The sequence below is a fragment of the Artemia franciscana genome, chromosome 11, assembly GCF_032884065.1.
Source record: "Artemia franciscana chromosome 11, ASM3288406v1, whole genome shotgun sequence".
In the NCBI taxonomy this organism is placed as follows: domain Eukaryota; kingdom Metazoa; phylum Arthropoda; class Branchiopoda; order Anostraca; family Artemiidae; genus Artemia; species Artemia franciscana.
In genome coordinates, this window is record NC_088873.1 from 8237485 (window position 1) to 8248938 (window position 11454).

Sequence of the window (11454 nt, forward strand, 5' to 3'; positions counted from 1 at the left end):
ATTGTTTTTAAGAGCAATGAGATATTTTTGAATTGCTTGAACATTCTGTTTAGAAAAATAAGCTACTAGATTTCTTAATAGCCAAATAAAAGAAAAGCAAACGAATGGAACCAGTCGACAGAACCTTGAGTTTGATAAAAGCAGTTCCTTTATGTGGCTTGGTGTTAGCTGGATATTTTGAAAATTTTTAGCGCATCTTCATAGTCGTAGTTACGCAACACTGACTTAAAGGCAAAAATATTAAAAATACGAAATGCAGTTTCTATCGGGTTTCACAAAAATGACCAAGCTAATGCAGTGGCTGTTTGGTTCATTGGTTGTGCTTGCTCCTTGGACGTCAATTGTGACTGCTGGAATATCAGTTGGTGCTGGATTGCCTGTGGTTCTTGCTGGAATTTTGTCTAATATTATCCTTCTGTTTCCGTTTTATGTAGCTGTGGTGTTTGTGGTAAGCATTTTGTCAAACTAATAAGTAGGCCTATAGACTAAAAAAGGTGATATTATAGACAAGTAACTTTCTGATAACTTGCAAAATAATTGTGTTTGCAGAATGAAGCTTTCAGAAATGAATTCAAACTCTAAATTGTGCCTGGAAAAGCATCTTGAAGATCATATCTATGCTCCTTCCTTATATCCAAGGTCTTGCAAATTTTACGCAAAGTGTATTTTATCATAGTCATCTCAAAAGTGCTGGCTAATTAAAGAGCAATGTTGGCATAATTGTTTTTAAGACTGGGGTGTTATGTATCACCCCAGGGGATATTAGGGGATATAATTGAAGCTTCAAAAAGGCTCATTCCATTGGAGATTGAAAGAGCTAGTACTCTTCTTATAAATCAAAAGTAACAAGAGGGTAACTAACCCCCTCCTATGCCCACCATTTCCCCAAACACATCAAATCAAAATTTTAGATGGCCATTTTGTCAAACATGATTAAAAAGTCTGGAAATTATGTCTTTGAGGATGACACTTCCCCCTCAACAGCCCTCAAGGAAAGGGTTATAAGTTACACCCTGGGGGCATTTAAGGTTTATATAGAAAGGGTGGTAGTAGAAACTTCAGAATGGACTCATTAGATTGGTATTTTCTAGTGCCCTTTTTAAAATTCAGAGGGATCAGAGATGGAAACCCTCCACACCTTGTATTTTCCTGAAATGTATCTGATAGAAATTCTGAGCAGATCATTTGTTGTCATAGAAACTTTGTGATAGAAGTGCTCAATCAATTAGAGATTGGAAAGGCTAGTGCTCTTTTTAATACTAAAAAATGGTTAGAGGGTACTAACCTTCCTCCCAAGATTTATATAGAAAGGGTGGTAGTAAAAACAGTAAAATTCTAGTTTAGTGACTTTGCTATCTCAGAAAGGGGTTAGGTTAGGAAAATGAAACTTTCAGGGATGGATCTACAGGCTAAAGTATGTCCTGGGAAGATATTTTGAAGTACCTACCTCCACTTCCTCTCCCTCTAGAGGGTCCTAACCTTTGATGACCTTAAAAAATATGTGTTATAAATGTGAAACTTTGCAAAATAGATCTTCTGCTTGAATAAAGTACAACAAAATTGTTTTGAGCTTCACAACTTTGCTCAATCCCAATTTATAAGGTTTTAAGGATATGCAAATGCATTTCCTAAATTTTGAAAAAAAAATTATATGGCTTATAATTCTACTCAAATAACAGGAATTGCATTTTCAGAACAAAAGGCAGAGAAAAAGCAACTGATAAGTAAAGAGTAAGGTAAAATGTTTTGTCAAAATTCCAAAAGGTAATAGACCTGTCATGTAGGCAAATTTCAGGGTCCTCTAGAGAGAGAAAAAGTGGAGGTGGGTACTTTAGAATACCTTCCTGGGATATACTTTAGCCTGTAGACCCATCCACAAAAGTTTCATTGCCTGCACCTAACCCCTTTCCAAGATAGCAAGAAGTCACTAAACTAAAATTTTAATGTAGAAACTTCAGAATGGGCTTATTGAATTGGTAATCAGATGCTCTAGTGCCCTTTTTAACATTCAGAGTGATCAGAGGGTGGATACTCCCCCCCTCCACACCTTTTATTTTCCTGAAATGTATCTGATGGAAATTCTGAGTCTGAGATAAACTATTCATAGAAACTTTAAAAAGAGCTTAATCAATTAGAAATTGAAAGGGCTAGTGCTCTTTTTAATGCTTAAAGTGATTGGAGGACACTAACCCTCCTCCCACACCCACCATTTCCTCAAACATGTCCAATCAAAATTTTGAGGTAGCCATTTTGTTCAACATAGTTGAGAGGGCTGGAAATTATGTATTTGAGGATGACATACCCCCTACAGCTCTCAGGGCAAGGATTGTAAGTTATACCCTGGGGGTATATAAGGTATATATAGAAAGGGTGATCATATAAACTTCAGAGAGGGATCATTAGATTGGTAATCAAAAGTTCTAGTGCCCTTGTTAAGATTCAGAGTAATTGGAGGGTGGATACCCTCCCCCCACACTACATATTTTCCTGGAATGTATTTGATAACAATTTTGAGGTGGCTATTTATTGTCATAGAAGCTTCAAAAAGAACTCATTTGATTATGAAATTAAAAGGGCTAGTGCTGTTTTTAATCATCAAAAGTGATTGGAGGGCAACTAGCTTGCCTTCCTATTTTCACTTTTTTTCCCAAATCCAATCCAAATTTTTAGATAGCCATTTTGTCCAACATAATTGAAAGGTCTGGAAATTAAGTCTTTGAGGATGACAACCCCCCTCCCCCCAGTGACCACAAGGCAAGTGTTGTAAGTTGTGTCCTGGGGTTGTACAAGTTGTATATAGAAAGAGTGATATTAACTTCAGAGGGAGCTCATTAGATTGGTAATCTGAAGTTCTAGTGCCCTTTTTAAGATTCAAAGTGATCAAAGGGTGATTACTCCTCACACCTCATATTTTCCCAAAATGTATTTGATACAAATTTTGAGATGGTCATTTGTTGTCAAAGAAACTTTAAAAACAGCTTATTTGATTGGGAATTGAAAGAGCCAGTGCCCTATTTTCATAAGTGGTTGGAAGGCAACTAACCTCCCTCCCATGCCCACCATTTCCCCAAACATATCTAATAAAAATGTTGAGATAGCCATTTTGTTCAACATAATTGGAAGTTCTGGAAATTATGTCTTTGAGGATGGCAGCCCTCATGGTAAGGGTTGTAATTTATGCCCTGGGGGCATATAAGGTATACATAGAAATGGTGATCATGTAACCTTTGGAGAGGGCACCTTAGATTTGTAATCAGAAGTTCCAGAGCTTTGTTTAAGATTCAGGATGATCAGAGGGTAGATATCCACCTGCCACACCTCATATTTCCCTGAAATGCATCTTATTTTAATTTTGAGACAGTAATTTGTTCTCATAGAAACTTTGAAAACAGTCCATTTGATTGGAAATTAAAAGGGTATGTGTTGGTTTTAATAGCCAAGAGTGATTGGAGGGCAACTAACCCCCCTCCCATGCCCACCATTTCCTCAAACACATCCAATGAAAATTTTGAGATAGTCATTTTGTTCAACATAATTGAAAGGTCCAGAAATTATGTCTTTGAGGATGGCAACCACTGTCATCCACAGCCCTCAGGACAAGAGTTGCACACTATGTCCTGGGGGCATGTAAGGTATATATAGAAAGGGTGATTGTATAAACTTTACAGGGACTGATTGGATTTGTGAATAAGAAGTTCTAGTACCCTTTTAAGACTCGGAGTCATTGGGGGGTGGATATTCCTCACCACACCTCATGTATTTTATCCAAATGCATCTGATAGAACTTTTGAGATGGCCATTTTCTGTCACAGAAACTTTGAAAAAGGCTCATTCGATTGGAAATTGAAAGGGCTAGTGTCTTTTTATTAGTCAAAAGTGATTGAAGGGCATCAAGCTCCCCCCAACCATCAGTTTCCAAAACACATCTAATCAGAATTTTGAGATAGCCATTATTTTCAGTATAGTTGAAAGGTCTGGAAATTTTCTCTTTGAAAACCCCATACCTTTTCAAGACCAGATTAAATCAGATTTTTTCTCATTAAGAGCTAGTAAATTACATGTGATGGCCCTCCTTTTTACACCTTAAACCAGGTGCACATCACTTTGTAAAAAGAACCACCATGGTAGGCTCCAAGAGTCAAGGACTGGTCTCCAAATTGCCTTATACAGGCTTGAGGCTTCAATAAGATTCTACATGATCAGCTTTTAATAAGTCCAAGGGTCGATTTTGCTCTGGAAGCAGTTTCTACAGAGTGTTTGCTGAACTTTAAAAGGTTATCTATAGTGACTCCGAGGTCTTTGCCACTGGTGCAAAGTGGAAGTGGCACGGAATGATGTCAGGTTATCAGATATAGTATATTGGTCCTGAGGATTATTGTGGCCAAAATGTATTTGGATATATTAAAAGTCATATCTGCCCATGCCTGTTTACAATCAAGGTCAGATTGTATTTATGATTTGTTGGGTACACCAAATAGTTTGTATCATCAGAGTAAGGGTTAAGAAATGGCTGAATTTGGATATCATGTCATTTAATATAAAGAAAATTTAGTGCGGGTCCAAGAACATTCCGTGGGGAATGCCATATAGGACTTTGCAAGGTTTTGAGTAGGTTAATTTCCATCTGTTTTGAAATGTGTTGTGTCTGTAGCTTTTAACTTAGAATGAAGCCAATTATGTGAGACCTTGTCAAACACTTTGGCTAGGTCTAAAGAATCAAATCAACAGGAAGGTCTATGTCCAGTAGCTGGATAACCTGTTCATAATTATCTAGAAGGTTGATTTCTACAGATTTTCATGAGAGAAGGCTGAGCTACCTGTCGGGGATAATACTGTTATTAACAAGGTGTTGGAGAAGCACATCATTAACAATCCTCTCATCAACTTTTGTAACAAAAGATGAGAGGCTGAAAAGTCTATAATTATCAGCTTTGGATCTATCCCCCTTTTAAAGATAGGCATGATATAGGCTAGTCCCAAATGGAGGGGACTTTCTTATGATCAAGGAAATGGTGAAACTCTTTTCTTATCAAAGTTTTTCTTACAGAAGAATTTTTTCCTACAGTTTTTCCTTACTAAAGTTTTTCCTACAGGAAAAGGCAATACAACAGTATTGCCTTTTCTCACATTTATGACATGATTTTCAATTTTTAAAACCTCGTAAGTCAAAATATAGCTAACCAACGTACTTCCCTTGGGCCTCTTTTCATCCGTAGACATTTTTCTGAAAGTATTACTTTTATAACACTAATCCTGTCTAAATTCATTAAAAGTCAGTGCCCTTTAGAGAGAAATGATGAAGAGATACATACTTTTGAAGATCTTCTTCTAAAGAAGCCTCCATTATCCAGATGTTACTATGGAAAGAAAAGGTAAAGAGATGGCAGATTTTACTTGTTCATAGTGATGAGAACAATGCTTTTGGTTCTCCTCATCTTTTTTAATTAGTGTAATGCCAATTGCCTTACTGGAAGAATGCAAAGAGATATAGTAAGTTGTAGTGCCTCATCAAAAGTTCAGAGAAAAAGCAGAGCTTTTCAAGAAAGCTACTTAGGTGATGATGTCAAATTATATTCATAAACAGATAATCCTCAATATCACAAGGTTATACAACAGGACATTGATGCACTGTGGAAGTAGAGTCCTTCAAATTCAATGTTTGGAAATGTGACAAAAACTTGTGTTGTCCATTATATAAGCAGAAGCACATTAGAGGATGCATATAACATTTATTTAAGAACAATTGATGCAATAGAACAATAGAAACGGTGATATGCCTCATTGTCAGCTTTGAAAATTGGCTAAAATGTGATATGCAGGACTTACATAAAAAAAATACAAATTCTCATCTCCACACTCTAAAACATACATTTTGTAAGTTTAGTTTGCACAGCTTTAAAATACTATACAAAGCATCTGGTTGGCCTATTTTTGACTGTTGCCCTAGCATGTAATATCTGTTTAACTGCTTTGATAGCTACAAAGTGGTGTGTGACAAGGTTATTTCACATGTGAGTTGTATTTGCTGAATTATTTTCAGCACAATTTACAATTTTTAAGCTTCCAGTTTTGTAGCATTATGACTGATTTGAGGGATACAATCAGGATTATTTATCAAACTGACAATTTGGGCCTCAATATGTTCTCTAGATTTTTGCTTTGCAGAGCTACCAGGTAAAACCCATTACAAGTTATATCCCCAACCCAAAGTGACTGGAAAGAGCAATTCTGTTTTCCGAGTTTGTAACTGCTGGAACCCTCTTCCAGAGGATTTTGTATGTTCTGATTCTCAAATTGTGAAATGTTGATTTATGTATGTTATAGCAGTTGTTGATTGAATTAACTAATCAACGTACTTTGTTATTTGTGTTTATGCCCAACAAGTCAATTCTTTCTGTATTGTGGTAAAAATTTTATTCAGCATTTGTCTGTACTTTTTGATTGCAGTTGGCTTGTAAAACACAAATTTCTTGTGTTTTTTAAAAATATATCAAAAAGAGAAATAAAACCAGAAGCAAAAAATATTCCACAGTTGTAATTGAGTTATGACGAATTTGGCTTGAACATTAGAACTTATGCCACAATTCCATTTGAAAGTTTACTGCCATAATGAAAAGCTAATCAACCAACAGAAAATCCAATAAAATTGTTTTTCAAAGAATAGAGAAGGACAGGGAATTCAATTAGCTGACTCATTTGGTATTTTGTCAATGAAATGCAGATTCATATTTTGTAGAAGCAATAATTTGAAATTTGAAAGTCATAAACAATAAACTTTGCAAGAAGATTCTTGTTTAATTTAGGCAATGAAATTAAAAAATTCAATGTGATTTTTTTTCATCATTAAAATACTTCCTGCCTTCCTTAAACTTACCCACAATTTATGTCATGTAACTAAAGAATCCAAGGGGTATGTTTTCACCAAGATCTTTGAGAATTTGCACATAAGAAAAGGCCCGTAACCAAGAATTTTTTTTTTTGGGAGGGGGTTACAAAGAAAAACTTTGTGATTATCGAGGCTTTTGTGTACAAAAACTTGTTTACATCTATTGGTGTTACTTGTCTACGAGTTGGACAAAACTTTTGATTGGAGGGGATTGAACTGGATAACCCCACCCCCTTTCCATGGATTTGGCCTTGCATAAAAAATTCAGTTATTCTTATACAAATACTACTACTACTAATCACTCACTGCAAAACCAAGGCCTCTGAGGCCAACACAGCCACGCGTGCTCCTCCTCCACCCCAATTTATTCAAAACCTCCCTCCACCCCAAACCTGGACGACCTGCTTTCTCTTTAGCCAGATATGGGTGGCCGAGAAGGACAATCTTCGGCAATCTGCCATCCTACATATACAGAACGTGCCTTAGATAATTATAAATAATAAATAAATAATAAAAAATGAAATAAATAAAATACGTTTATTCATTATGTTTTTTTTAACGAGGTTTTCAGTTTTCGATTACTAAGTAGGCTGTGAGAGGAGCATTAAGAATTTTCTAACATGGATATTATAATGGTACCCTTATCATGTTCCCAGCTTTTTCCCTCCAGAAGGTGCCATAAGGTGCTTTACAATGTAGCTATCAAGACGAACTTATAAAAGCAGATAGAGAATTATAGTAGCTTGTAAATGAGCCATTAAATATCTTCTTGTGATCTTGTGGTAATCTGCCAGTCCTGGCAGAAAAAATTAGAAACTAACCATCCAAAAAAGTGATTTTCCTCCTGTTTTAAGATGGAGGCTCAAAACTTCCAATTATAGGGGGTTTAGACCATGACAAAGCCATTAGTTATCTTAGAATTTGCATTCCCCAGGCTTTTGACACCCTTTGGGCTAAAACTGGTGTTTTGTGGCACAAGATAGCAGGCAAAGCCACTTTGGCGTGGAACAATCTCTTTTGTTATATAAAAAGATTATCATCTACTGATGATCGATCAACAATCTAAGTAGTCACTGTAGCACTCTTGTCATTATCAGCTGGCGATTTATGAGTAAAGATGGAACTTACTTTGCGTTTCATGCTGTAAGGCTTGATTCTCACAACATACAGCTGTTTCCAAGACAAGCGGAAGGGGGCTGGAAACTTTCAGTTTAGTACTACTACTATCAGAGGTGGACTGGGAACTAAAAGCTAAGGGGGCATTTGTGTTAGGCGACCCTACCTATGGCCATCCTTATAGAAGGGTTTTTTTCATGTTTAAATAGAAAGAGTCTTGAACAGTGAGTAGAAATGGTGCTCCGCGTCTTTCTCGCCGACATTTGCGTGGCCAGGCAAATCAGCACTACCCGTTAAGTATGAAGTAAGGTTACAGTAGAAAGAGGAAAGATGCCGCTGATTATTTCTTGTGCCAGATCTCCCTGGTGCTCGGTTGGATCCAGGTTTTCGCACAAAGGGAGAGCAGCATCGTGTTTTCAGCTATATAAAATTTTCAGCTTTCGTCTGCATCGTGGAAATCTGGGTCTAAAAAAACATTCACGGGTGCTTGTCCTCTTCAGAAGGATGTTAAACAGCACTGAGAGTTTTTCGACTTTCCATCAGAACATAAAATATACATTGATCAGATACAAAACAAAATAACTGTCTGAAAGAGGAAAAAACTACTGCACTCACAAAAGCAATATCAAAGTCTTCGAATATCTTTTTACGTCATCTTTTTACATCTTCAAACTGCGCTGAATCAAGTAGCTCCCGCTCACATGGCATCAACATGAATGCTTCCAAGAAACTGTCTGATATTGTGGTTCTAAATCTTGTCTTATGAGCTTCAGTTTTCTGAATGATTTTTCATAGCTGACTTATCATAGCAGATATTCGTAGACTAGAAAAACTGAAATGTAGGCTGATGAGCACAGATTGAGCCTTAATAGCAGCCGATACGGTAAATTATGAAGTTTTAGCACGAATTGTAGGAACTTGAATCTTTCACATCATCCCGTCCACATTCAGCTCCAAGTTCTAGTTCATTATCATATTCTGCAGCAGGCCTAGTCTGGCTATTTTTACGACCCATGCTAATAGTTTGGTCGTAAACAGAGGCAAAGCTCTTTAGCTCTGGCCTCAGCTCATCATGACAAACCTTCGCCATCTCCAAGACTCTGGCATTTTACCTCGACGCACAAGGCTTAACGTGGTGGGCTGCAAGAAATTTTCGTGGGAAATAAACTGTTTGTTGTCTGAAAATCTTTCTTTCAGGTTGGTTGTTATTTAGCCAATTACTAACCTGAATGCTTCGAATCGAAATCGCTGTTCCAGATCTTCAGGTCAAGAGTCTTTTGCCGTGTCTCCTGGAAACCGCTTTTTCTTGGCAAAGCTACAAGCTGGTATCTCTGAGCTAATTTCAATGTCCAATTAAGTGGTCTCTAGAAGGCCCCGGATCGTTGACACAAACTTAGTGGCGTCTTCTTTGACGATTTTGAAGGAAATAATCTTTATGCCATTCTTTCTTTATCAACCGTGCTCTAGGTCGTCTAAAACTCCAATCCTTTTGGTGGATATACATTGAAAGAGGGCCAGTGACGTCAAATACAGCAAGAAACAAGTGAGCGGTTAGGATTGTTCTTGTAGTCCATAAGCTTACTCAGCAGTGAGTCGGCCTCAGATGAAGTTTTGAGTCAAAAGAACTGTTGTTTTCCACTGAGGGCAAAACGTTCACTACATCTAAGTACAGGCAATTGGCACCGAAACACATCCAAACAAACGACTTCTCTTTTGTCCGCAAATGAGTTTCAACAATTTTCCGTAACCTTTTCAACTTAGATTGTTCTTCTTTTGTGTTCTCTACTTGTTGCCGTCACAGGCTCATTCGCTTCTGCAACTCAGCAAAGAAACGAAATCCTGTTTATGGTACCAGAGAGATTCCTCACCTTTGTTGCAGTGCAACAATCAACGACACAAAGGTTTTCCCATAATCCAAGGACTGTAAAAAGTCTGATTCGGTCATTGGCCTTTGATTTAATGACAGCGAAATCTGAAAAAAAAAATGACCGAAGGAAAAAAGCTGTTTTTCTAGGCGTCCGTGGCGAAGCCTAATCTGCTGAGACTGAAAAAGCAATGCCATAAAAACAGGAAATTTAAACCAAGGCAAGAATGACTCATAGGGTCGACTCAACGAACCCTGAATGGGTGCGGCTCTGTCCAAGCTGTGCTCGCCTAAGCACCTGATTTGATCAATAATCGTCTCAACTGAAATGGTATAACCGACACAGTCTTAATAGACTGACAGGCTTTTTTATATCAAGGTATGCCCCTAAGTCATCAATAGTGACAGTCATGCAAAAAAAAAACTTGGAATCGAAGACCAGCTTAGAAAAAACTTCGAATCCTTGCCCATAAGTTGAAAAAAGCGGTGAAAAGGTCTACTGACCTTAGACCTCGCTATAAATGCTAACCTTTTCTGTTTTGGGTCTTTTTCAGCCTCGGAAAGTTATTTTCTTTGCTTCAGTCATAGCTTTTCCACTTCTCCCTTAATGTTTCCTTCAGTCACCTCATCCATCTTCTCACAAGTTTAAAAGTGATGAGCGCGATAGCCAATATGTTTCACTTTTTCTAAGCTAAAATCCTTTTACTTAAGAAAACGAGACAAATTTTGTCATTTAACGCTTCCCAACTGAACACCTTGACGTTCCAATATGTACTGCCTCTCCTGCTATTTTGTAACGGAATCGGGTACACAATGACAACCAAAAATCCAACCCCTGAGTCATGTGACCTCTGGATTATATTTATCAGATTTCAGCCTTTGAACAAACCTGTTTGACAGCAGCATCCGTCACTTCCTAGGGCAGGATGCTGCCATCTTTAATAAATCTGTACGTAGGCCTATAATAAAACAGCCAAAAAATTGTCAAGCGGGATTTTTCTTTGAACCTTATGTCAACTGCGCGTCTGCACTTAGAGAAAAAACGACCGGCCCGGGACATTACCCCCTTGCCACCTGACCCAGTCCGCCTCTAACTACTACTAACAACTCACCGCAGCACCAAGCCGCCTGTGGCTTGCTCTCAAAGCTTCCCTCTTAACACTCTCCCACTATTGAAAACAGATTGGCTATATTAAAATTTGCATTTTTCTGGCATTTTGACTATCTTTGGGCAGAAATTGACATTAGGTGGTACAAAATGGTAGAAAATGCAACTTTGCTGTGATTGATTGAGTTTTAATATGTGTGTCTTATTCAATCCTGAAGCTAGTCAAGATTTGCTCATCCTTTATCTGATTGAGTGATTTTTTATAGGTCATATCAGCTTTTATTGTTATCTGGAGGACTTACAACTTCAATGACTGTAAAGAGGCAGAAATTGAACTGCAGAGGCAAATTGAGGAGGCAAAAGCTGATTTGCTGTTAAAAGGATTCGTCTTTGATTGATTGTGGTCCCCGGGTTTTCTTTTATAAAATTTTTTAATTTTTATTAACCAAGCATTCCAAAAGTAAAGTTTTCTAATCTTGA

General features: G+C 37.4%; 1 protein-coding gene across 1 annotated transcript; it reads left to right on the top strand.

Moving 5' to 3' along the window:
• Positions 1–207: 207 nt before the first annotated feature.
• On the top strand, positions 208–11454 carry LOC136032758 (dolichol-phosphate mannosyltransferase subunit 3-like). The gene is made up of 2 exons (XM_065713105.1): positions 208–448; positions 11241–11454. Exons 1-2 carry the CDS (start codon positions 254–256, stop codon positions 11370–11372), a joined length of 327 nt encoding a protein of 108 aa, XP_065569177.1. The 5' UTR covers positions 208–253; the 3' UTR covers positions 11373–11454.

Coding starts and splice junctions, on each gene's coding strand:
- LOC136032758 (XM_065713105.1), top strand. CDS start 254: ATGCAGTTTCTATCGGGTTTCACAAAAATGACCAAGCTAATGCAGTGG. Junction 449..11,240: donor ATGTAGCTGTGGTGTTTGTG/GTAAGCATTTTG, acceptor GATTTTTTATAG/GTCATATCAGCTTTTATTGT.